We start from the raw sequence: 27,406 nt of genomic DNA, 5'->3' as shown, positions 1-27,406 counted from the left end.
CCAGAAACAAGCCTGCAGCTAATCTTGGAAATCTGACAATAATGTCAGAAACACCTGATCTGCTGAATGCTTATTCAGGGTCTGTGGCTGTGGCTGAGATCTGGGGATCAGCAGGATAGCCAGGCAAATGGTATTGCTCAAAAGGAATTAAATATGGCCAACCTCCATATACCTCTCACTACAGTTGTCCTTTAATCTGCCATACAATGTATTCTTTAAGTGTAATTTAACTTGAGTCTGCCAGGTTAATTTCTTCTTTCTCTGTACCACTTATCATGTGACTGCAGAATGCCAGTAACTGCTTGTTCAGCAGAATTAACATGAATCCCCCCCTCAATTCTTCCTACTCAGAAAGCAATGTAATTTGCTTTTTTCTGCCATGCAAAGCAGTGTTTCTGTGTAATTAACTTGCATTTGTTAGGTTAACCTCTTCTCTCCCTGCACAGCTTGTCACAAGACTGCAGAATGACAATCACTGTTTGTTCAGCAGCATTAACCTGGAGGCCCCCCTCCCCCCAATCAAAACATTCTATCCATTGATGAATAGTGGAAGACTATTGCATTAAGTGATTTAAAATCTTGTAAAACTATATAATAAATGCTTAAATAAAGGAGGTGATTATGTATGTAGCAAAATAATCAGAAGATAGTTGTGACGGTTAGTGCCACAACACAGATGTCTGATTATTGGTGATCTGCGGAATCACCAACAATACAGACGCTATACCCGATTATGTGTAATCCGCAGAATCACCAATAATGCCAGTATAGCAAGACCGAGAGCAGAGTGTGTGTGTGTTTGGTGCAACTGTAACTCTAATGGTTTTACAGGATCTTACCAAAGGAGTTGGTAAGGAACACTCAGGATGCAAACAGGACAGATTAGACACAAGGCTCCCCAGTGGGGCTGGGAAGGGTACAGACAGAGAATACGGAGATAGTATAGCTGGTCTCTGCCAGGGGTGGAGGCGAGAGACAAGAACCAATCAGACTGATAATAACAGACGTTCACCTGATAGCAGACTAGTCCTATCAGAGGAGCTGGCAAGGAGCTAGCTTAACTGGCAGCAAGAAGCTACCCCAGGCCTTTCCAGTGTAGCTGGAAAGGTGACACAAGTGACTTGGACCGCTTTGGTTGAACCCTCCAGAGGAGCTGAGAAGGTACCATCAATCACTAAGCTATACCTCAACAGTGGAGCAGGTGAGGATAGTGAATACATAACAGGTGCTCATCAGTGAAGCTGATGAGCCTCAGATACCACGTAGACTAGGCCCCTACAGAGAATCAGGCTGGCACTAGCTGAAACTAATAAAGGAAAGACCTCGCCAGAGCTGCTGGCGAGGTACCAACGACTCACAGGCTGTCCGTATAATAAAGTACAAACCCCAGCAAGCTGGGGATACTGAAACTGAGATTGAATCTCCACAGGAGCGGGCGGTTCAGACCATACTGCAGCCTAGGCGAACTGCTACACCAGAGGGGCTGGCGTAGCAACACCTCACCAATGGCGAGGGCCCACTGGTGAGTAGAATGGTCAGGCAGGCAAGGCTCGGCAACAGAGAGGTAAGTATCGATACAAGATCGAGAGACAAGAGAGTAATCGGTAATCAGGCAGAGGTTCAGCAACAGGTAGGCAGATAGGCGAAAGTACAGGAACAGAAAGCAGAATCAGAGTCAGAGTAGATAGCTAAGAGTCATACACAGAAATCCATACAATACAATATCCTAGTCTAGGTGTGAAGTCCTTGGCATTAACACCTGGGATCTAGTCTGACAGATAACAGAGCAATATAGCAATATCCTAAGCTAGGTGTGAAATCCTTGGCATCACACCTGGGATCTAAACTGACAGATAACAGAGCCATATAGCAATATCCTAATCTAGGTGTAAATCCTTGGCATCACACCTGGGATCTAAACTGACAGATAACAGAGCAATAGCAATATCCTAATCTAGGTGTGAAATCCTTGGCATCACACCTGGGATCTAAACTGACAGATAACAGAGCAACAGCAATATCCTAATCTAGGTGTGAAATCCTTGGCATCACACCTGGGATCTAATCTAAAGGTCTGAGCGCTGACACCCAAGCATTCACGACAACAGACAGCGCCAGACTGAAGCCCGAAGGCTTAAGAAACAGAGGAGACCTCACTGGCACACCCCTGCAGCCAGCCAATCCGGGGCGCCGTGAGTCTCCTCTGCCGTTAGCTGACCAGCAGGTCAGCTGACGATCCCTCTCCCCGCATAAAGGTCCTGTCTATGCGCGCGCCCTACAGGGAGCAGTCAGTTCCGTCCCCGGCGTCCGCCGGAGAGACGGGCAGGGACCCAGAGGCGATGCAGTCTGCCGCGGCTGCGCTCATTACAATAGTCTGTCTAAAATAAAATAAATAAGATGTTTCCTTAATTGATTAATTGAAAACGGCTGTTACATTCCAGATGACCCTCGTAGTTATCTTTCTTTCGTCTTACTTACTTCCTTTCAGTTTATCTATCCTTAGGCCTTCCTGTTTAATCCAATCTAATTTACAGCATCCCTGATGTTACTTCATATAGCCAAGATGTTGATGTCACAGGAAGTTAAAAGAATTCTAGTTGAAATATCAACAATGTCTGGATACTGTACAAATGAAGGGCTCCAGGCCACTAACCCGTAGAACATTCCTCACTGTCATAGTATCACATTTGCACACTGCACAGAACATGCACACATTTTCTACTCAGAGAGAAATATACAAGTTTAGAGAATGATGCTGTATAATGAGGGATATTATAATAATCATTCTAAACCTGAATACAAATTAGGGAGATACAGTGGAATAAGTATGTGAATTAGATATAGAATTCGTTGTGGTTCGTCTGTGGAGAATTTCCATCCAATTAAGTCCAGCATGACCTTTGACTTGAAGTCAATTGATCTGTGATGTTCACACCTGTCCTTACTGACCAGGTGACTTTAGGTCACAAGTCATGCTGCACATTACGGGATGGAAGTTCCCTGCTGGTGAACCTATGCCATTGCGAATTCCATCCCTAATGTCCAAGACCAATGTGAATAAAGGTGCCTGTTAATGATTTTTCGTGAACAATCGTATTTTTTTATTCGGATTGTATTTCATGAAACCAGAGAAGCTGAATGAACATATTATCAATTATTTCTTTACTTCCCGACCGCCGTATAGACAATTGGCGGCCGGGAAGTGGACCCCGCAAGGACCGCCGTATTGACAAATGGCGGCGGTCCTTGTAGGGGCATGGGCGGCGCGATCGCGTCATTCGTGACGCGATCGGCCGCCGAGGACTGGCTCCGCCCACCTCGCGCTGTAACCCGCCGGCCGTTCAGAAGCGCCGGCGGGTTACTAACACCCGGATCGCCGCATACAAAGTGTATAATACACTTTGTAATGTTTACAAAGTGTATTATACAGGCTGCCTCCTGCCCTGGTGGTCCCAATGTCCGAGGGACCACCAGGGCAAGCTGCAGCCACCCTATGTCGCACCCAAGCACGCTGATTTTACCCCCCCTGCCCCCGATCGCCCACAGCACCCCTCAGACCCCCCCCTTCCCACCCCCCAGACCCCTGTTTGCACCCAATCACCCCCCTAATCACCCATCAATCACTCCCTGTCACTATCTGTCAACGCTATTTTTTTTTATCCCCCCCCTGCCCTCTGCCCCCTCCTGATCACCCCCCCACCCCTCAGATTCTCCCCAGACCCCCCCCTCCCAGACACCCCCCCCCCCCCGTGTACTGTATGCATCTATCCCCCTGATCACCTGTCAATCACCTGTCAATCACCCGTCAATCACCCATCAATCACCCCCTGTCACTGCCACCCATCAATCAGCCCCTAACCTGCCCCTTACGGGCAATCTGATCACCCACCCACACCAATAGATCGCCCGCAGATCCGATGTCAGATCACCTCCCAAGTGCAGTGTTTACATCTGTTATCTACCCTAAACACCCACTAATTACCTATCAATCACCCATCAATCACCCCCTATCACCACCTGTCACTGTTACCCATCAGATCAGACCCTAATCTGCCCCTTGCAGGCACCCAATCACCCGCCTACACGCTCAGATTGCCCTCAGACCCCCCTTATCAATTCGCCAGTGCAATATTTACATCTGTGCTTCCCTGTAATAACCCACTGATCACCTGTCAATCACCTGTCAATCACCCATCAATCACCCCCTGTCACTGCCACCCATCAATCACCCCCTGTCACTGCCACCCATCAATCAGCCCCTAACCTGCCCCTTGCGAGCAATCTGATCACCCACCCACACCAATAGATCGCCCGCAGATCCGACGTCAGATCACCTTCCAAGTGCAGTGTTTACATCTGTTCTCTACCCTAAACACCCACTTATTACCCATCAATCACCCCCTGTCACTGCTACCCATCAGATTAGACCCCTATCTGCCCCTAGGGCACTCAATCACCCGCCCACACCCTCAGACCCCAGCCCTGATCACCTCGCCAGTGCATTGCTTGCATCTATTCCCCCCTCTAATCACACCTTGAGACACCCATCAATCACCTCCTGTCACCCCCTAGCACACCTACCCATCAGATCAGGCCCTAATTTGCCCCGTGTGGGCTCCTGATCACTCGGCCAAACCCTCAGATCCCCCTCAGACCCCCTTCTGATCACCTCCCCAGTGCATTGATTGCATCTATTTTCCCCTCTAACCACCCCCTGAGACTCATCAATCACCTCCTGTCACCCCCCTAGCACTCCTATCCATCAGATCAGGCCCAATACAACCTGTCATTTAAAAGGCCACCCTGCTTATGACCGGTTCCACAAAATTCGCCCCCTCACAGACCACCTGTCATCAAAATTTGCAGATGCTTATACCCCTGAACAGTCATTTTGAGACATTTGGTTTCCAGATTACTCACGGTTTTGGGCCCATAAAATGCCAGGGTGGTATAGGAAGCCCACAAGTGACCCCATTTTAGAAAAAAGACACCCCAAGGTATTCTGTTAGGTGTATGACGAGTTCATAGAAGATTTTATTTTTTGTCAAAAGTTAGCGGAAATTGATTTTTATTGTCTTTTTTTCACAAAGTGTCATTTTCACTAACTTGTGACAAAAAATAAAATCTTCTATGAACTCGCCATACACCTAACGGAATACCTTGGGGTGTCTTCTTTCTAAAATGGGGTCACTTGTGGGGTTCCTATACTGCCCTGGCATTTTAGGGGCCCTAAACCGTGACGAGTAGTCTAGAAAACAAATGCCTCAAAATTACCTGTGAATAGGACGTTGGGCCCCTTAGCGCACCTAGGCTGCAAAAAAGTTTCACACATGTGGTACCGCCGTACTCAGGAAAAGTAGTATAATGTGTTTTGGGGTGTATTTTTACACATACCCATGCTGGGTGGGAGAAATCTCTCTGTAAATGGACAATTGTGTGTAAAAAAAATCAAACAATTGTCATTTACAGAGATATTTCTCCCACCCAGCATGGGTATGTGTAAAAATACACCCCAAAACACATTATACTACTTCTCCTGAGTACGGTGGTACCACATGTGTGGCACTTTTTTACACCCTAAGTACGCTAAGGGGCCCAAAGTCCAATGAGTACCTTTAGGATTTCACAGGTCATTTTGCGACATTTGGTTTCAAGACTACTCCTCACGGTTTAGGGCCCCTAAAATGCCAGGGAAGTATAGGAACCCCACAAATAACCCCATTCTAGAAAGAAGACACCCAAAGGTATTCCGTTAGGAGTATGGTGAGTTCATAGAAGATTTTATTTTTTGTCACAAGTTAGCGGAAAATGACACTTTGTGAAAAAAAACAATTAAAATCAATTTCCGCTAACTTGTGACAAAAAAATAAAAACTTCTATGAACTCACCATACTCCTAACAGAATACCTTGGGGTGTCTTCTTTCTAAAATAGGGTCATTAGTGGGGTTCCTATACTGCCCTGGCATTTTAGGGGCCCTAAACCGTGAGGAGTAGTCTTGAAACAAAAATGACCTGTGAAATCCTAAAGGTACTCATTGGACTTTGGGCCCCTTAGCGCAGTTAGGGTGCAAAAAAGTGCCACACGTGGTATCGCCGTACTCAGGAGAAGTAGTATAATGTGTTTTGGGGTGTATTTTTACACCTACCCATGCTGAGTGGGAGAAATCTCTCTGTAAATGGACAATTGTGTGTAAAAAAAATCAAACAATTGTCATTTACAGAGATATTTCTCCCACCCAGCATGGGTATGTGTAAAAATACACCCCAAAACACATTATACTACTTCTCCTGAGTACGGCAATACCACATGTGTGGCACTTTTTTGCAGCCTAACTGCGCTAAGGGGCCCAAAGTCCAATGAGCACCTTTAGGCTTTACAGGGGTGCTTACAATTTAGCACCCCCCCAAAATGTCAGGACAGTAAACACACCCCACAAATGACCCCATTTTGGAAAGTAGACACTTCAAGGTATTCAGAGAGGGGCATGGTGAGTCCGTGGCAGATTTCATTTTTTTTTGTCGCAAGTTAGAAGAAATGGAAACTTTTTTTTTTTTTTGTCACAAAGTGTCATTTTCCGCTTACTTGTGACGAAAAATAATATATTCTATGAACTCACTATGCCTCTCAGTGAATACTTTGGGATGTCTTCTTTCCAAAATGGGGTCATTTGGGGGATATTTATACTATCCTGGAATTCTAGCCCCTCATGAAACATGACAGGGGGTCAGAAAAGTCAGAGATGCTGGAAAATGGGAAAATTCACTTTTTGCACCGTAGTTTGTAAACGCTATAACTTTTACCCAAAGCAATCAATATAGGCTGAATGGGGTTTTTTTAATCAAAAACATGTTTGTCCACATTTTTTTGTGCCGCATGTATACAGAAATTTTACTTTATTTGAAAAATGTCAGCACAGAAAGTTAAAAATTATTTTTTTGGCAAAATTCATGTCTTTTTTGATGAATATAATAAAAAGTAAAAATCGCAGCAGCAATCAAATAGCACCAAAAGAAAGCTTTATTAGTGAAAAGGAGCCAAAATTCATTTAGGTGGTAGGTTGTATGAGCGAGCAATAAACCGTGAAAGCTGCAGTGGTCTGAATGGAGAAAAAGGCTCTGGTCCTTAAGGGGGGTAAAGCCCACGGTCGGTCCTCAAGTGGTTAAAGAACTGATCATTCCTCTTGGTGGTTTTTATCATAGATATGAGCACAACTGATGGAGCTATGATCGTAAGTTGGATTCTAGTGTTATGGATAAACTAAATACAATCTTTTCTTTTACTCTGAACGATCTTATAGAAATTATGATCATTTGCTATAAATTGTACCAGGGCCGGCTTTAGGGGGGGGCAAGAGGGGGCAGAGCCCCCTCAAATAGACTTCTTGCCCCCTCAAATATGCTGCTGCTTCCTGGTCCATGGAACGCAGACACATTTCCTCTATCTCCGCTGTGCTGTGTGTAGAGGGCGGAGATAGAGACACTCAGTAGCCTGGTCGGGTATCACATGGGGCCAGGCAGCCAGTGAGAGAGGAGTGAGACACTCTGCTCTCTCACTGGCTGCCCGCCCCATGTGATCCCGGCCAGCCAGCCACAAGTATCTCTGTATCTGAATGAGAAGGATGGGCGCGCTGGGGAGACATGAGAGGAAAAGGCAAGTGATTTATGTCTCCAGTCCCAGCCGCCCAGCTCTCTGCATACACAGGACACAGCCTGTCAGACTGCCTGTGTGCTGCTGATGGACGGCGCTATGTTGTGTATAATGTACGAGTCCCCTGACCTCCCACACTGACCTGAGGACCCTGTGCCCACATCACTGTGATGATTGGTGGGCAGGGGGATACTCTTTTATTAATAACTGATTCCTATCTGCAGCTCAGGGAGCAGGAACAATCTGCACAGAGGTCAGATATACTCTGTGTAATGGCTCACCCCCCTTCTTTTCACTATTCAGTCTCACTGACTGACCTGCCCTCTGCTCTTCTATCTGCTCTGCTCACTTCAGCCTGCATTTTCTTTTAACCCTTTCACTGCCTGTCCTAGCTTCTTAGGGCCTGTTCAGACTATGCGCGTTCCTAGACGTTTTCAGGGAACGTGTCTGGGTACCAAAAACGCATAGGAACGGCTCCTAATGCTTTTGAATGGGCTAGTTCACATGTATGCGTCTGAGACGCATACGTTTCTCATCCGCATTGCTGCACGCAGTTCTGTGCGTTATGCATAGAAACGGACGCGATGAAAGTCTATGGACGCGTATCAAAAACGCGTACTATTGCGTTTTTAGCGTCCGTTTTCCTCTGCGGTTCCCATAATTATTTTTTTCCCCATGGGTCATGTGTGTGTGCAAAACACAATAAAATACGCATTAGAACGCAAGAAAAACGCATGCGTTTTTCAACTTGCGTTTCTTCGATTTTAAACGCATTCTTCATATGCAGATAGTCTGAACAGGCCCTTAAGCTTTGTGTATCCTAATTTAATCATTTGTAGCTGCTGCTGGTCTCCTATTAAGAATGTCTTAAAGTGTACCAGAGATGATTGACAGTGTTGTATACATACCTGGGGCTTCCTCCAGCCCCATGCGCACAGATCACTCCCACGACGCCGTCCTTTGCTGCCTGCTGCTGCGGTATTGGGTCCCGTTAGTTCTGCCAGTCTACCCAAGGGAAGTGCGCCCTCTACGTATCTCTTCGGTGGTCGCTGGAGAGATACGTAAAGAGCGCAGTTCCTCTTGCGCAGACTGGCTGAACTAACGGGACCCAATACCGCAGCAGCAGGCAGCAGAGGACGGCGGCGTGGGAGCGATCTGTGTGCATGGGGCTGGAGGAAGACCTGGGTATGTATAAAACAGTATCAATCATCTTTGGTTTCCTTTAAGGGTGCCATACATCAGCAACTTGGCAGTGTATTTTTGGTGAAATGCTGTCAGATCACATATATTTTTGGGGGATGCACTACAGCAGAGCTCAAACTATCCCAGCAGACCTTTAACACCACTGCTAAAGTCATGTATATTTGGCCCCACCCATGACCACACCCACGGTCTGCTGCATGACCACGCCCATTTTTTGGCGCGCCGCGCTACGCGCGGCGCAGGGGTTTTTTATGCCCCCTGCAAATTTCTGGCTGCCCCCTTATATGTGCCTGTCTAGAACCGGCCCTGAATTGTACTGTTAATGAGCACCTTTAGTACCATCTTTCTGTGCATACCAGCAGGGGCATAACTACAGGGGAGGCCCAGAACTGTTAGTGGATCCCAATTACTGTTTCCCTCTTTCCGAACAAAGGGATGTTCTGGGTGTGAAGATAATGATCTCCAAACTTGTTTTATGACCCCTGTAAGAAACCCCTCCCCCCCGGGTTAAGAGGATCACCAGGTGAGGCAAGGGAAAGATGAACATTGAGGGGCCCTATCAAAAAATGTTGGGGGTGCCCCATGCTTTGTAGTTACACCCCTGCATACTAGCTTACGTCTTAGCACTAAATATAGCCAACATATTTAGTGTGAATATACAGGCTGCACCCACTTCTGCCTTGAAACGATCATATCTGATTGCACGATGTGGAGATGTACAGTCTGTGCATTCACACTGAATTATAAATGGACAGTGCGCAATGCACGTATATTAAGTGCTCTCCACTAGAATGTATTGTGCACTTTTGACTGACTTTACTATTGCTTTGTATAGCTAACTTCCTTGCCTACATTTATATCATGATATTCTATCTATTGTATGTTTGCACGGTTATCTCATAATTCTATTCTACAACTTGTTTTGTACATAGTGGCAATACATTTCCAAGTACAGATATCTGAAACATGAACTAGATGTTGTGACATCATTCATCCAGTCCTCAGTGCCAATATTTCTTTGAATTCTCCTTACTAGACTTGGTGAGGTAACTGTGCGGATGGTCGCCACGCGGCTGCTCTTCCTCAGGGTTTCCGGTGACAAGCTGACCATGAGCTGGCAGGTAAGACTCTGAAGAGGCCACTCGAATAGAGCATTCCAGATTCATCCTTTTCTCATAATCTAAGGTCAGTATGTTCTTGTCAATGGCATTTGACAGTCCATAGAATTCTGTTACTTCCAGTTTTTTGGGTCCCAGCTTTACCATTTTACAGTCCGGTTCGACTAATTTCACCCTCAGGATGAAGTTTTCTGTGATGGTTTCATTTTCCGTGAACCTGTTCAAATAGCAATGACACTTTTATACATACAAGTATACAGGCATTCATACAAATCCTTAACATATGTATAATATACTAATCAGCATCATAGCAATAGAGGGTGCAGAGGTTGCAACTGCATCAGGGCCCCTGGACCTAAGGAGCTCACATGGGGCCCTCATCCAGTCACTGCATTAGCTCATTATTGGTGCTGTGCTCAGGGCCAAATTTAGGCCATGGCCTAGGGCACCACAGGAGCAAGGGCACCAAAGCACCAGGTTGAACTTATGCACCATTTGCAAGCTTGCTGCCATTGGCCTGTGCAGTGACCACCTTGAACTCTGTGCACGTTTGCATTATGGCAGGTGGCTATGGATTTGGTCAGCATTGGAGACAGAGGGGAAGAGGAAGCTTCGGCACAGGAGATGAGCTGAGAATTGAGTGACACTGATGGCTGCTGCGGTGTGAAGGCGAGCTGGCTACCTATACTGAAAGGGGGGAAGTGGGAAAAGGAGGGATTAAGGGAGTCATCTGGCTACTTATACTGGGGGGGAGGAGTACCCTAATCCTTTTTGTTTTCCATCCCTCTTCTTGTGACATACTGCATCATTTGAACTCCCATTGTCTCTGTGTTCTTTTTTGGTCACCCTACCTTGCAGCATCATGTCACGTGTCATTTAAAAGTGAACCTTAACCCTGGGGGTGGGGGGAAGTTTCACTTACCTGGGGCTTCCCCAAGCCCCCTGCAGCCGTCTTGTGCCCTCGCCGCTCCTTGAGTGTCCTCCAGTCCCCGCCGTGTGTTAGTTTACTTTTCGACCGACTGATAGTCTGCCCCCGACAACGCATACTCTTCATCATCTTCCACGCTGTCAAGCACGCCGTGCACAGCACAGGCACAAGCGTACTGCACCTGCACATGACGCGCTTGATGGTGGGGAAGGCGAATAAAAGTACACGATGCCGGGGCCGACCGGCAAAAATATGCGAGGACCTCGGCCCTTGAGGACTGGTGTTTAACATACCTGCCTTTGAGGTTGATGTCTTTCAATGTGTTTATACTGTAATGTATGTTACACAGCACCCAGGTCATGTGATCAACTCTAGTCCATACCACACATACACATTATACTTAATAATGGTACTCTTCTGCACAATTACACCTGAAAAGGCTTATTGCTTTGTTTTTGCATTAATTGACGAAAGGTAGCTAACCTGTAAAGTCTGAGCATAACATCATCTTCATCTAAGATGGGGCAGCCATTGTGAACATACTGTACTTCATTTGCGAGGAAATGACAGTCAAATACCTGGAAAAAGTAAAACACACTATATAAATCAACAATATCTTAAAGGTGAATTCCACAAAGCAACAGGGGACTAGGAATTAGACAGAGACAAGGGCGTAACTAGAAATCACTGGGCCTCCCTGCGAAACTTTGGATGGGGCCACCTAACACCCCCCAACCCCGATTTCTGCACAGGTAAACTGAGAACCAATGTTATACAATTGCTATATTGGCTCTGCAGACTCCTCCAGTATCACTGTAGTACACAGCACTTGGGGGGGGGGGGGGGGGGGGCAGGGGGCAGGGTGTTGTACAAAAAAGCCTGCTGCACACTGAGTAAGGACAGTCTACAAAACTTTGTATGATTCCTTATTAGTGGCAGAGCAGATGCAGTCATTAGAACAAAATGTGCAGAGAGCAGAAAGTTTTTTTTTCTCTCCATGCCCTTAGTTGTAAGTCTCTCATGACATGGAAAAGAAACACCCCCTCCCCCCCCCATGGGGCCCCCTGCAGCTTCTGGGTCCCCCTGCAACTGCATCCTTTGCAGGGTCTTTTGTTATGCCCCTGGACAGAAATACATTTGCAATTTAAACCTTGTTTTTTCCCTTCAAGATTCAACAACCACAAAACTTCTGAACAGTGTTGAGAATCTGTCTTCAGTCAGAATTCTGACTAATGCCTGCAATTTAGTCTAGAGAGCTTGACTGACAGATACAAAGATAACAGACTCGTCTAACGTAACAACAGACTCTGCCTGGGAGACCTTGCCTATCTTCCTTATCTTATGTTGGGAATACAGAATGATATTTTTCAGCAGATTTACTATTCGATCGATTATCCAATCCATTCCCAGATTGTTTTTCTGATCGATTTCAATTCACTTCTACAAGAAATCGATCAGAAAAATGAATGAAAATTAGAATGGACCTGTTGGAAATTATCTATAGAACCATCCATCTGCCAAAAAATCTCATGGTGTGCTGTACTCCCAGCATTGGGGTATATAGAAAAACCTTGTAGGAGAACATTTAACCTCCTTAGCGGTAACCCCGTGTGTGACACGGGGTAAGCCGCCGGAGGGTGCCGCTCAGGCCCTGCTGGGCCGATTTGCTTAATTTTTTTTTTGCTGGACGCAGCTAGCACTTTGCTAGCTGCGCCAGCACCCCGATCGCCGCCGCCGCGCGCCCGATCGCGGTGCGGCGCGCGGCCCCCCCCCCCCCCCAGACCCCGAGCGCTGCCTGGCCAATCAGTGCCAGGCAGCGCCGAGGGGTGGATCGGGTCTCCCAATGACGTCCCGACGTCGCTGACGTCGGTGACGTCATCCCGCCCCGTCGCCATGGCGACGGGGGAAGCCCTCCAGGAAATCCCGTTCTTTGAACGGGATTTCCTGATCGCCTATCGCCCTCGGCTCGCTACATGATTAAAAAAAAAAAAAAATTAAAAAAAACTGTTGCGCTTCCCCCTGGCGGTATTTTTCATACCGCCAAGGGGGTTAAACTAAGGCCAAGACACAGGTAATTTTTCAGAAAAAAAAAACGAAACAAAAAGTAGATATTTGTGATGTTTCAAAGTGCTTAAAGGACCACTATCGCGAAAAAAGTAGGCAGTTAAAATGTGACAGATGACAGGTTTTGGGCCAGTCCATCTTTTTAAGGGGGATTCTCAGGGCTTTCTTTGTTTTCAACAGCATTTCCTGATATAATAGTGTGCAAGTGATTAGGGAGGCCGACTGGTATCTTGCTATTTTGGCAGTTAAACTGCTGTTCAGGAAATGCTGTTGAAAACAAAGCAAACCCTTGAAATACCCTATGAGGAGATGGATTGTCCCAAAACCTGTCGGTTCTGTCAGATTTTAAATGCCTACTTTTTTTCGCGATAGTGGTCCTGTAATGGAATTCTGTAACTTAAAGGAAACATCAGGGAAATTACGCTAATCCAGATTTACTTACCAGTGGCTTCCTCCAGCCCCTGCAAGAATTTATCCCTTGCCGTAGCTCCGTTCTCGGCGGGTCGATGGGTACCCTCTGTAGCTACTGCACATGAGCAACCACATGGCCACGCCCTACGCATTCATGCTCCTGGCGACAGGAGCATGAACGCGAGCGGCGCGGCCGCATGCTCGCTCATACACAATAGCCGCCGATCTCGCCAGGTTGGCGGCTGCTACAGAAGGGACCCCGGGCGACCCGCTGAGAGCGGAGCTGCGGCGAGGGACACATAAGTTGCAAGGGCTTGTGCAATTAATCTCTATGAGAAGGTTCATATCAGCGTGCTGTGCGTTCAGCAAAGCAGTGCCTGTACCATTTTTGGGGCGTTTTTGCTATAATGGAAGGTATAGGAAGAGCGCTCAATGCTCAAAAAAACGATTTATGTGGTGATTGCCTTCGCGTTTTTTACAATATATACATTGTATTTATTATTTTCCGGGTCAGAGTTCACTTCCTGACTTGTGTCAGGGAGCGAATCTCAAAACTCGGACAAAGCGCTTAGGAAAACGCTTTTTAAAAAAACGCAGTGCGCAGTGGAGTGCCAGGAGGGGGGGGGGGGGAAGCACACAAAAACGCAAAACGTTTCATTTTTAGATGTGAATGAGGCCTGAACAATGATGCATCAGTTGTAAATGCTACAAAAAAAACATTTTGTATTTTAAAGTCTAATTTCACTCAGATTTTCTCTGAAGGAATGCATAGAGCAAAGTAGTGTTATCACAGCTGCCATTTTTTGTGTTTTGCTGTCTGGAATTACATTTGGGACATTTGGGAGAATTTCGCCTAATTCCTGTAGCAGTTGCAGTAAAGGTGCCCATTAATGAAGCAATTTTTAGTGAACAATAATTTTTTTCAGTCAGATCATTTAGATCGAATTTTATAAAAAAAAAACAGAGAAGCTAATGGGCCCAATCAGTCCACAATTATCGTATTAACGGCTGTTTCTGTGATGAACAGGTCAATTGGCATGGCACATTTTTTACAAACATATGATCACAGCTGGTTTCGATATTGCAAATGGCTTGGATCCATTAATTCTGTGGATCAGTTAAAAAAATTATTTCCATTTGATCTGAATGGTCTGCTCAAAAAAGATTGTACACTAAAAATTGCACCATTAAAATCTTTTACATTCTTTAAGGAAATTATCGATTATTGCAATTATTCAGGATTGATTGGACACACGAGTTTCTCTGCTTTCATACAATGTGATCAAAATGATCTGCTCAAAAAACGACCTTTCACTTAAAAAAATATGCACTGTTAAAGCGGAACCAAACCAAACATTTTTTTAATTCAAAATATTTAGTTGCACTACTCTGACACATACAAGGATAAATAAACACTCCTTCAAGCCTATGAACATTTCAGTGCATGCTTTTCACCCTTCTCTTTTCAAAACTAGGGTTATACAGGTGGCAGCCATTACTTCTGAGCTTAGTAGGAGGTTTTAGATCATGGGTGTGTTTGTCATCAGCTAGCCTCCCTCACAGGGGCGTCGTCTATGTGAATCTCACACAAGCTGAGATCACTTCCCCTGTGACATCATCAGTAGCAGCCTGTGTTTTGTTTTTTATCTCCTCCACCAGTCTGCCGGATTCTGTCCCGGCAATATGAAAGGAAGGGAGGGGTTCTTCCAATAAATGTAAAATATTTTATATTTGTCATCATGCAGCTGAAAAAAGGCTGTTATTTATTATTATAATTTAGAAAATAGATTTTATTTTTGAAATTGTGTATTTTTAATTTGGGTCCACTTTAATGGGCACCAGACTATTTACAACATTGAAAAAAGTTGTGATCATGTGTAGGTAAAAAAAATCAGGCATGCCGATCAAGCAGTTTTTCAAAGGAAACCTGAAGTGAGAGGAATATGGAGACTACCACCCTAATTCTCTAACAGAAAATGCCAGTTGCCTGACTTCTGAGCTAAAGCACTACTAGTTCTAATACTTTAAAGTCGCTGGCACAGAATGAGCTGATCTGACTCCACTGGCTGCATGCTTGTGACTCAAAAACAACTAAAGCCAAAAGCTCAGCCTGGCAGCCAGGCAACTGACATTGTTTGTAAAGTATGATTACATTGTGAGCCCCTCTGACGGACAGTTAAGGGACAAAACAATATACTGTACCCTGTACAGCACTGCGGAAATTGTCAGTAGTATATACATCTATATATATATAGTAGAGTAAGTGCCTCAACCTTCAAGCAAGAAGAAGAAGTAGTGCCCTGCCCCCATTACCGGTCCAAGCAAGAAGAAGGGGCCAGTCCAAGCAAGAAGAAGAAGTAGTGCCGAGCTGGAGGGGCTAGCGGGCAGGAAGGGGGTATTGGGCACAGCGGCGGGGAGGGGGGTCAGAAACCCCCCCTCCCTCACATGCGTCCCCTATCTGCGCTCCCCCTCTAGCTTAAGTTCAGCAGCAGCCGCCGCTATTAGTAAGAGGCAGTGGGCAGGGATGACTAACCTCACCTTACAATACAGTGGGCAGCATAGCAGGAAGTGACAACAGTGGAACGCATGCTGGATAGCGGGAGAGGTGAGTCATCCCCACCCGCTGCCTCCTACTAATAGCGGCGGCTGCTGCTGAGCTTAAGCTGAAGGGGGAGCGCACATGGGGGACCTAGGTGGGGGAGTTCTGCTGAGCTTAAGCTGGAGGGGGAGCACACATGGGGGACCCAGGTGAAGGGGGGGGGTCCTGCTGAGCTTTAGCTGGAGGGGGAGCACACATGGGGGACCTAGGTGAAGGGGGGGGGGGTGTCCTGCTGTGCTTAAGCTGCAGGGGGAGCGCACATGGGGGACCCAGGTGGGGGGGGGGGGTTCTGCTGAGCTTAAGCTGGAGGGGGAGCGCACATGGGGGACCCAGGTGAGGGAAGGTCCTGCTGAGCTTAAGCTGGAGCGCACATGGGAGACCCTGGTGAGGGGGGGGGTCCTGCTGAGCTTAAGCTGGAGGGGGAGCGCACATGGGGGACCCAGGTGAGGGGGGGGGGTTCTGCTGAGTTTAAGCTGGAGGGGGAACGCACATGGGGGACCCAGGTGAGGGGGGGTCCTGCTGAGCTTAAGCTGGAGGGGGAGCACACATGGGGACCCAGGTGAGGGGGGGGGGGGGTCTTGCTGAGCTTAAAGGGATACTGTAGGGGGGTCGGGGGAAAATGAGCTGAACTTACCCGGGGCTTCTAACGGTCCCCCGCAGACATCCTGTGCCCGCGCAGCCGCTCACCGATGCTCCGGCCCCGCCTCAGGTTCACTTCTGGAATTTCTGACTTTAAAGTCAGAAAACCACTGCACCTGCGTTGCCGTGTCCTCGATCCCGCTGATGTCATCAAGAGCGCACAGCGCAGGCCCAGTATGGTCTGTGTCTGCGCAGTACACTCCTGGTGACATCAGCGGGAGCGAGGACACGCCAACGCAGGCGCAGTGGCTTTCTGACTTTAAAGTCAGAAATTCCAGAAGTGAACCGGAGGCGGGGCCGGAGCATTGGGGAGTGGCTGCGCCAACACAGGATGTCTGCGGGGGACCTTTAGAAGCCCCGGGTAAGTTCAGCTCATTTTCCCCCGACCCCCCTACAGTATCCCTTTAAGCTGGAGGGGGAGCGCACATGGGAGACCCAGGTGAGGGAGTGGGGGTCCTGCTGATCGTAAGCTGGAGAGGGAGTGCACATGGGAGACCCAGGTGAGGGGGGGTCCTGCTGAGCTTAAGCTGGAGGGGGAGCGCACATGGGGGACCCAGGTGAGGGAGGGGGGTCCTGCTGAGCATAAGCTGGAGGGGGAGCGCACATGAGGAACCCGGGTGAGGGGGGGGGGGGTCCTGCTGAGCTTAAGCTGGAGGGGGAGTGCACATGGGAGACCCAGGTGAGGGAGTGGGGGTCCTGCTGATCGTAAGCTGGAGAGGGAGTGCACATGGGAGACCCAGGTGAGGGGGGGTCCTGCTGAGCTTAAGCTGGAGGGGGAGCGCACATGAGGAACCCAGGTGAGGGGGGGGGGGGGGTCCTGCTGAGCATAAGCTGGAGGGGGAGCGCACATGAGGAACCCGGGTGAGGGGGGGGGGGGTCCTGCTGAGCTTAAGCTGGAGGGGGAGTGCACATGGGGCACCCAGGTGAGGGAGGGGGGGGGTCCTGCTGAGCTTAAGCTGGGGGGGGAGAGCGCACATGGGGGACCCAGGTGAGGGAGAGGGTCCTGCTGAGCTTAAGCTGGAGGGGGAGTGCACATGGGGGACCCAGGTGGGGGGATCCTGCTGAGCTTAAGCTGGAGGGGGAGCGCCCATGGGGGACCCAGGTGAGGGAGGGGGGGTCCTGCTGAGCTTAGCGCGGAGGGGGAGCGCACATGGGGGACCCAGGTGAGGGAGGGAGGGTCCTGCTGAGCTTAAGCTGGAGGGGGAGCGCACATGGGGGACCCAGGTGGGGGGGGGGACCTCCTGAGCTTAAGCTGGAGGGGGAGCGCACTTGGGGGACCCAGGTGAGAGGGGTGTGATCCCCCTCCCCGCCGCTGTGCCCAATACCCACTTCCTGCCCGCTATACCCTTATGTGGCGTATGCTACGCCGCGGGTCAGCTAGTAATAAATAACTAATAAAGGAACGAAGATGGCAGCCCCTGTATTCCTCTTACTGATCCCTTTAAAGCAAACCTGTAGGGAAGTTAGAAGAAAAAGTCAGATACTTACCCATGGAGAGGGAATGCCTTGGACTTTATAGACCCCATGGTCCCCGGTTCAAATTTGCCGAATCAGGTAGACCTCGGGAAAGCATCAGAAGCACTCGTGTCCCGGGTACAGAGCGGCACGTCTTCGGGAACACTTGGGGTCGCGAGTGCTTCTGAGGATCCCAGAAGGCATATTCGACCAGTCGGTTGAAAACGTACAACGGGGGTGACAGCGCTGGAACAAGGAGACCATGAGAGGACCTGGAAGGCTCTATAGCAGCCAGTGATGGCTAACCATGGCACTCTAGCTGTGGTGGAACTACAAGTCCCATGAGGCATTGCAATACACTGACAGCTCTAAGCATAACTCGGGGAGTCAGAGGCATGATGGGATTTGTAGTTTGTCACAGCTGAAGTGCCAAGGTTAGCCATTACTGCTCTATATAGGATCCAGAGCCTTCCCTGTTCATATGGTAGGGGAGTATATGATTTTTATTTCTATTTTGCTTCGGTTTTACTTTAGAGAAATGATTGCTAATGCAATAATTCAAAATCAATAGAGCTTTTTTTGTTTACATACAATTTGATATGAATGATCTAATAAAAAAAAATTCACTAAAAATCACACTGGAAATGGGCACCCTTAATATGCCACTATTGACACGAAGTGGACATGAAGTAAAGGGAAATCTGTGTTCCACAGTAGGATTTTTTTTCTGCTAAAGTGTGGCATGCACCGTATGTTAACCACTTCCTGACCGCCCCCAGCCGATGGGCGGCGGCAAAGTCCGGGCCCAAACGACCGCACTACGCCCATCGGCGGGGGCGGCTGCGGGAGTGGCTATGCGGTGATCGCGTCATTCGTGACGCGATCAGCCGCCGGGGACTGGCTCCGCCCACCATTCGCTGTAACCCGCCGGCCGTTCGGAAGCGCCGGCGGGTTACTAGCACCCGGATCGCCGCTGAAACAATGTATAATAGGCTTTGTAATGTATACAAAGCCTATTATACTGGCTTCCTCCTGCCCTGTATTTCTCCCACCCAGCATGGTTATATATAAAAATACACCACAAAACACATTATACTACTTCTTCTGAGTACGGCGATACCACATGTGTGACACTTTTTTGCAGCCTAACTGTGCTAAGGGGCCCAAAGTCCAATGAGTACCTTTAGGATTTCACAGGTCATTTTGAGACATTTGGTTTCAAGACTACTCCTCATGGTTTAGGGCCCCTAAAATGCCAGGGCAGTATAGGAACCCCACAAGTGACCCCATTTTAGAAAGAAGACACCCCAAGGTATTCTGTTAGGCGTATGATGAGTTCATAGAAGATTTTATTTTTTGTCACAAGTTAGCGGAAAATGACACTTTGTGAAAAAAAAACAATTAAAATCAATTTCCGCTAACTTGTGACAAAAAAAAAATCTTCTATGAACTCACCATACTCCTAACGGAATACCTTGGGGTGTCTTCTTTCTAAAATGGGGTAATTTGTGGGGTTCCTATACTGTCCTGGCATTTTAGGGGCCCTAAACCGTGAGGAGTAGTCTTGAAACCAAATTTCTCAAAATGACCTGTAAAATCCTAAAGGTACTCATTGGACTTTGGGCCCCTTAGCGCAGTTAGGGTGCAAAAAAGTGCCACACATGTGGTATCGCCGTACTCAGGAGAAGTAGTATAATGTGTTTTGGGGTGTATTTTTCCACATACCCATGCTGAGTGGGAGAAATATCTCTATAAATAGACAATTGTGTGTAAAAAAAATTAAAAAATTGTCATTTACGGAGATATTTCTCCCACCCAGCATGGGTATGTGTAAAAATACACCACAAAACACATTATACTCCTTCTCCTGAGTACGGCAATACCACATGTGTGGCACTTTTTTGCAGCCTAACTGCGCTAAGGGGCCCAAAGTCCAATGAGCATCTTTAGGCTTTACAGGGGTGCTTACATTTAGGCACCCCCCAAAATGCCAGGACAGTGAACACACCCCACAAATTACCCCATTTTGGAAAGTAGACACTTCAAGATATTCAGAGAGGAGCATAGTGAGTCCGTGGCAGATTTCATTTTTTTTTTTGTCGCAAGTTAGAAGAAATGGAAACTTTTTTTTTTTTTTTTTGTCACAAAGTGTCATTTTCCGCTAACTTGTGACAAAAAATGAAATCTTCTATGAACTCACCATGCCTCTCAGTGAATACTTTGGGATGTCTTCTTTCCAAAATGGGGTCATTTGGGGGGTATTTGTACTATCCTGGAATTTTAGCCCCTCATGAAACCTGACAGGTGCGCAGAAAAGTCATAGATGCTTGAAAATGGGAAAATTCACTTTTGGCACCATAGTTTGTAAACGCTATAACTTTTACCAAATCCAATAAATATACACTGAATGGTTTTTTTTTTATCAAAGACATGTAGCAGAATAACTTTCGCGCTCAAATGTATAGGAAATTTCACTTTATTTGAAAAATGTCAGCACAGAAAGTTAAAAAAGTCATTTTTTTGACAAAATTCATGTCTTTTTTGATGATTATAATAAAAAGTAAAACTCGCAGCAGCAATCAAATAGCACCAAAAGAAAGCTGTATTAGTGACAAGAAAAGGAGGTAAAATTCATTTAGGTGGTAGGTTGTATGAGCGAGCAATAAACCGTGAAAGCTGCAGTGGTCTGAATGGAGAAAACGGCCCTGGTCCTTAAGGGGCGAAAAGACTGTGGTCCTCAAGTGGTTAAGCTTTAGCTGTTATTGTTGTCTGGGCTACAACAATAAAGTCAAGCTGCCTGAGTAATGTGCAGCAAATTCCTGTTTATTCTCTTGGAAGTCACATAGTATTTCAAAGTAGATAGCTAATCCTGTAAATGTTTTTTGCAACAAAATTGGAGTTTCACTGCAACCTTCTTTGACCAGCATGACTGTCCTTCCATAAAGTCCCTAAAACAATTTAGGCATCTTCTATGAAATGTATTGAAAGGGCCACCAAGAGTTAGCAACTAAAGAAATGACACAACATTTTCTGGAAAAAGAAAGTGAATACCTGATTGTTTTATAAACGTTTTACACCTTCACAATTAAACCATTCTGTCTTTTGCAAATCACCCTCATTGCCTTGTACATAAGGCCAGTGCAAATGTGCAAGTCCTAAACAGGTGCAAACTGCAGTCTTTCTTGCAGTTCAGGTAACAGGCACTTCCTGTACTTTGTTTATCACCTTATTGGGTTTGTCATTACTTATTTTACAAAGCAAGATTTTAAAACAAAATAGTGAAATGTCACTCTGAGACTATTCACATCATCGCTGCAATGGGGATAATGAACAAATGCTGTATCCATGAAAGGAAAAGGTAATTATATAAATGTGATTAGTGAGAATACACATACATACTTACACACTGTCATTATTTTAAACTAAGCTATAAAAGTACTGTCAATTTATTTTCAATGCCAGCAGGGGGCAGCAATGCATTTTCTGACGTGCAGCTAGATATTTCAAGATTGTTCAGATGAAAAGAAGTAATTAAAAACCAATTTAGTGACTTCAACAAGATAGACCAATTTATTTTACAAACAAAAATAAGTGTTCAATACGCAAATGTATTTTAATTTTTTGTTGCTTTTTTTTTTACAGACATTAGCAGAATACTCCTTTCATCTTTTTAGGCAACGTTTGTCAGTAGCACTGTGCTTCTGAAAGACTTAAATAAAGATACATTTATAACTGTGTTCTGAGAATATAAAGGGCAGTGGTAGGCCATATAGCATTATGTTATTATAAAGGCAGTATTACAGCTGCCATAGTAGATGACAAAACCTTAAGAGTGCCAGAATCCAGTCCTTCCACCACTACACTCCCTGCTGGCCTACCTATGAAATCGCCGCCGGGAGACTTGGGCACAGGATATAGCTGCTATATGCCTAACCATGCTCCTGCACAAGTCCCGGCAGTGTTAATTACTATTCCCCCTCCAGTTCCATGTGGGGATGGTGGGGAATGATGTAATTCGGCTTCCAGCTATTGCTGGCGACCGAATTACATTGTTTTAAAAGTAACTTCAACTCTGTCTTCTGATGGCGCTGAAGTTACTCACTGTACGCCACTATAGCCGTAATTCATATTACGGTCTATGGTGGCGCTGGCTGCGCCCAAAATCTCCTGCGTTGTTATTACAGTGCTCGCCCTGCTGTTAATACCCATTGTCATTTTCCTGCCTATAGTGGTGAAACCTGTTAGTGTTAAGCTATGTACATACACTAAATAGGTGTCACCCATCAAGATCGAACTCCATCCTTCGGGTGACGCTTAGGGGCACCAGCAAAGTAAATATGCATCCCAGTACAGATACGTATCTATTCGATTGAGACGCAGTGTGCGTATCTGCAGAGGTGCACCCCCCAAAAAATTAGACATGGGCGCCTGTTGCTATGGCACCGGTGCTGCTCTCCTCAGCCTGCCTGCCCTGTCGCCCTCCCTTTCAGACCTGTAGATCAGTGCAGTAGCCGAGTGGCACACAGTACCACTGGACTTCAGATGCGGAAGTGACGTCACTCATCACTTCCTGCATTTTAAACCATGTGCACGGCTGCTGTGTGCTGCTTGGGTCTTGCGCTGATCTGAAGGTCTGATTCGTCACCACGCTATTCTGGAGGTCTGAAAGGCAGCGTGCCGCGGCAGACAGCGTTTTACAGGCGAACTCCCTTTATTGGGGGCATTTAACTACCTATACCGGGGCCAACTTTCTACCTATACTGGGGGAATTTAACTATACTGGTGGCAATTTTTTACCTATGCTGGGGGCATTTAACTATATTGGAGGCAACTTTCTACTTATACTGGGGGCATTTAACTATACTGGGGGCAACTTTCTACCTATACTGGGGCATTTAACTATAATGGGGGCAATTTTTTACCTATACTGGGCATTTAACTATACTGGGGGCAATTGTCTACCTATAATGGGGACACCTTGCCTTGCTACCTATACTGGGCCATTTAGTTACCTATACTGGTGGCACCTTACTACCTATACTAGTGGCACCTTACTACCTATACAGAAAACACCTTTCTACCTAAACCATGGGGGGCTCTGATTGTGTGAAGGGGTTGCTCTGCCTATGAGGGCGGGGTAGGGTGCTGTTAGGGAGTTAGGGGGTTCTGATGGGGGGAGGGAGCACAATTTCAGTGTTTACCATGGGCGCTATATTACCTAGATACGCCCTGTTGAGAAGGGACTTTAAAGGAGAACAGAGGCTCCAACAGGATAAAACGTACTAAAAACTTTAAAAATCTTAAAGGAGGAAGTGGTGGACTTACCTCCCCAAAGCAGACATGAAACTGTCATTTATTCAAAACAGAAACATTTATTCATATACTCCAAATAGACAAAAGCAACGCGTTTCGCAGGTACAATCCTGCTTCTTCAGGCAATAACGACAAGGAGTACACAACAGTGTTGTCTCTAGATCACGCTCAGCGCCTCTGCCTCAGACAGAGGCGCTGAGCATGATCTAGAGACAACACTGTTGTGTACTCCTTGTCGTTATTGCCTGAAGAAGCAGGATTGTACCTGCGAAACGCGTTGCTTTTGTCTATTTGGAGTATATGAATAAATGTTTCTGTTTTGAATAAACGACAGTTTCATGTCTGCTTCGGGGAGGTAAGTCCACCACTTCCTCCATTAAGATTTTTTAAGTTTTTAGTACGTTTTATCCTGTTCGCGCCTCTGTTCTCCTTTAAAGTACCTGTGTCCACCCCTGGTGGAGGGGTTTTTATCCCCTTTCTTCTTCCGATCTACAGAGAGCAACATCTTAATCCTGAGTGAGGAGAGATCTAATCTCCTCACCTGCCTGTATAGTGGTTGCCTTATGGTGACCCAGTTTTGTGAGTATAATAATTACTTACCTTAATATACCTAATTTATTTTGCATACTACACCATATCGGGCTCTCGGTGTCCTTTTCTTCTGTTGAGAAGGGAGGAGAGTTGGCAGTGCAGCGGATGATGGAGTGGCTTCAAGTGGGCAGGGTCAGCAGGGGACCAATGTAGTCAGACATCACTTGGGTGTTGCTGTTGCTAAGGACCCGGCGTGACAGATTTTTATGCAAAATTGGGGGACACCTGTACACACACACTAGATTCTAAGCTGAGACAGTCCTGAATGGCTGCCTCAGGTGAGTTTTATCTAGTTTACCTTTACTGATTTAGCACAACTGTTAATACAGCACTTAGCTATTACTATTGATTCACAAAGTTGTAGGATTTCAAATTAAAATCTTTTGAGGTAGTAGGCTATTGCAGCCATGATCACTAGAGAAAGAGGGTGAGGAGAGGAACACAACTGAATCTCCCCCCTGATGTGATTCAGACAGTCAGGAAGTGCAGTAAACAATGTATTACTGTGGCTCTCAGCACATCAACAGCTTCAATTAGCTGCATTGAAATGAATAGAGTATAGTGCTCACAATCTGCTTTTCAATACACCAGTTAGCAGGTTAGATAAATCAAGGGAATCAGTTGCCAAATTCGGTACAGATTTGTGCTACAGTGTGTACTTTTAACCTTGAACATAAAGGAAACCAGAGACGGGAAAACAAAAAAGTTTTATACATATCTGGTGCTTCATCCAGCCCCATGTGCACAGATCGCTCCAACGCCGCCGTCCTCCGTTGCCTGCAGCTCCGGTACCGGGTCCCGTAGCTTCCTCCAGTCACGGCTAGTCTGCGCAAGAGGAAGTATGCTCTTTACCTATCTATCTGGTGGCAGCTGGAGATATGGAGGTCGATTCTAAGTAATGGTCAATAATCGGACTTTGGCCGGCCAGAATGCGACCTGACCAGAGCTGGCTGGCCAAGTCCCGAAAATCAGTAAAGTGCATATTATTTAATGTTATGTTTCATTATGCATATACAGTATATAAAGAAACATTTATAACCAGCGTGATGTTACAGCATCTTACCTGTGGTGACAGTCTTCCTACTCTCTGTGTTATTGGCTCATTAACAATGACTTCCACTTTGCAGGCATCCTTCTCCTTGGGGATGGAGAATTGCAGATCTTCTTCTGATAGGTAGTTGCTCTGTCCTTTCATCACTGTGAGCCCATTATTAACTTTGATAAAAGACTGACTCGAAAATCTCAGCGATAGCAGTATTAAAGCCAATGACAGATGAGCACAATGGCCCCAGAAGGGATTCATATTTGTAAAATATGTTCAAAGTCCACTTCCTTCAGCAACGGGTACTTCTCCTTTTCAGATTATTTTACACTATCCAACATTAGAGGTTCTTCAGTCATCCGCTCTCCATGATGAGCTGCTCTTCATCCAGATTCTGCACAACGGGCTCTTTCAAGAACTTACAGCGCTTTAATAAAACTTGTTGAAGAATCCTGACAAGGTCAAATATTGTTATGCTGCGGATTGTCTAATCCTGCAAAACAAAAGGAGACCAGAAGGAAATTGACTGTAAGCTGGCTATTAAAAGGCAGCATCAAGAACAAACATGTCATGCTTGTACACAAACGGGACACCACTGGGAATGTTTCATAATATGCATGATAAAATGAAATTACAATGCTTTTAATTAATTATGTTATTTAAATGGTTAAGAACTTATGTTTTCAATTTTTAAACTTCAACCACACAGAAAGGAAATGAAGAAATAAAAAAATCAAGTATAGTAAATTCATTGTAGAAGACTGAAGTTGCCTGATTATTGCAGTCTTCTCATTCGCTCCCTAGACAGTACGTCTTCCTTACTGCCAGCTAGAGTGGACACAACCCTTTCCCCCCGTTTTTGGCAGTGTAATAGCTAGTGACAGCATTGATCATTCAACAGCAAAAAAGAAATTGAAGCAGGAAGCAGCTAAAGTGATAAAAATAAATAAATACTCGAGGGGGCATATTCTTTATTTAACTTAGCGACAAAGGGGATGGCCAAAAAAGCTCAGACCTCCTCCCAAAGACTCTTCAAGCAAGCTGACAAGGTGGAAACCAACAGGCCAGTTGCCAGACTGCAAGCAAGGCAGCTAAAGGAGATGGGGCTCCAGAGAAGAGACCCAAATATGGCAGTGTCTTTATTGGTTCTTTAACTTACTGGATAAATGTGTTCGGGGTCTCAGTACATCACTATTCAGATTAGGCAAAGAAGAGGTGCATATACTGTATGTTTGCTCAGATTTTTGGAGCAATCAATAACGATAGCAGCATGAATCTTCGCTCTTTTGATGGGAACCTCACCAAGCAATGGGGTTTGCCCAAAGGACTTCTATGGCCAACAACAGTGGGGGTGGCTCTCTCGAAATGGAGGAAAAGGCTGTGTTGCCCTTCCTTATTGGAGCCATATCTCCATTGATGACGGGATGGTCCTGTCATTGTTTTGTTTTGTTTTTCATTTATTTACTTAGTTCTGAGCTGCGGAGAGGTTTATTTTACATAATAAAACCAAAGGTCTGCTGTGCATCAGCAATAAACTGTTGTGTACTTCCTAGCTTAGTAAGTATAAATGTTGCAAGGCAGCACAGAGCTAGAAATATAACAACCGTTATTGCCAAAAATGACAAAGATCTGCCTCTAAGACATGCAATCCTCTATAGTAAAACCCTAATGTCTCTGCATCCCATGTCTCTGTGTGTGTCAAACCTGCGCTCTGCGCACGTGCAGGGATCCATAGACACTGAGGGAGAGTGACGCATGGCAAGGGATGATGGGCGAAGGGGTGGATGGGCCAGCGGGCCGACGGGGGGGGGGGGGGGTGCTGAGGGGGGGGGGGTATGGGCGCGGTGTGCACGTGCACGGCGGCTGTGCGCGGCGGGGGCGCGCAGTGGAAATGTGCGGGTGCATGCGCAGTGACAGACCTAGCCTGTTTTTTAAAGGGCTTAGGTCCACTAGTATAAAATATTCACCTATAAAACCAATGCATTCATGGTTAAATATTGCAGCAATGTTTAACCACGAATCCATTGGTTTTATGGGTGGGTATTTTACATTGTATCCCTAAGTGCATTTATATTTAGAGTCCATTATTTTAAAGGTGAGACGAGCACATCAGTGGGAATTATCAAGGTTTACTCTCTTACCATGTAGTTTAAAAACAAAATGAAAAAAAGAGTACCTGGAAACTTACGGTAAGCGCCAGAAATAGTTGATCGAAAATTATTGGTAAATTTACAGATATTCTACTTTTGCAGTGCTAATGATGATAGTAAAATATTAATAATTGATAATGATATTTTACAATTGCTAAACCCAATCCATATTTTATGGCCCATACACACGGGCTACAACTGTTGCCGCAACCACGTGGCATGCGCGTGTTGCGGCGACAGGTTC

The 27,406-nt window shown here is 46.1% G+C and overlaps 1 protein-coding gene and 1 long non-coding RNA gene across 6 annotated transcripts in view; one reads left to right on the top strand and one right to left on the bottom strand.

Annotated features, from left to right (window-relative positions):
• Positions 1-27,406, bottom strand: part of FREM1 (FRAS1 related extracellular matrix 1) — a 225,559-nt gene that overhangs the window by 151,505 nt on the left and 46,648 nt on the right. For 4 of the 5 annotated variants that reach the window (XM_068234783.1, XM_068234796.1, XM_068234805.1 and 1 more), the window contains exons 2-4: positions 25,034-25,505; positions 11,382-11,476; positions 9,886-10,187 (exon numbers count right to left, since the gene is read on the bottom strand). In XM_068234783.1, coding sequence (XP_068090884.1) covers positions 9,886-10,187; positions 11,382-11,476; positions 25,034-25,273 — 637 coding nt within the window. In that variant the 5' untranslated portion in view covers positions 25,274-25,505. Of the gene's footprint in view, positions 1-7,328; positions 8,417-9,885; positions 10,188-11,381; positions 11,477-25,033; positions 25,506-27,406 lie in introns of those variants that run through there. The other variant, XM_068234786.1, reaches the window with a different exon arrangement.
• On the top strand, positions 7,362-25,759 carry LOC137517816 (uncharacterized). Its single transcript, XR_011020677.1, has 3 exons — positions 7,362-7,652; positions 9,889-10,037; positions 25,332-25,759. It is a non-coding gene; the product is annotated as an uncharacterized lncRNA (long non-coding RNA).

Source organism: Hyperolius riggenbachi, chromosome 1 (assembly GCF_040937935.1).
Source record: "Hyperolius riggenbachi isolate aHypRig1 chromosome 1, aHypRig1.pri, whole genome shotgun sequence".
NCBI lineage: Eukaryota > Metazoa > Chordata > Amphibia > Anura > Hyperoliidae > Hyperolius > Hyperolius riggenbachi.
Note: the sequence above shows the minus strand (reverse complement) of the source record. Positions and strands in the feature narration are given on the sequence as shown.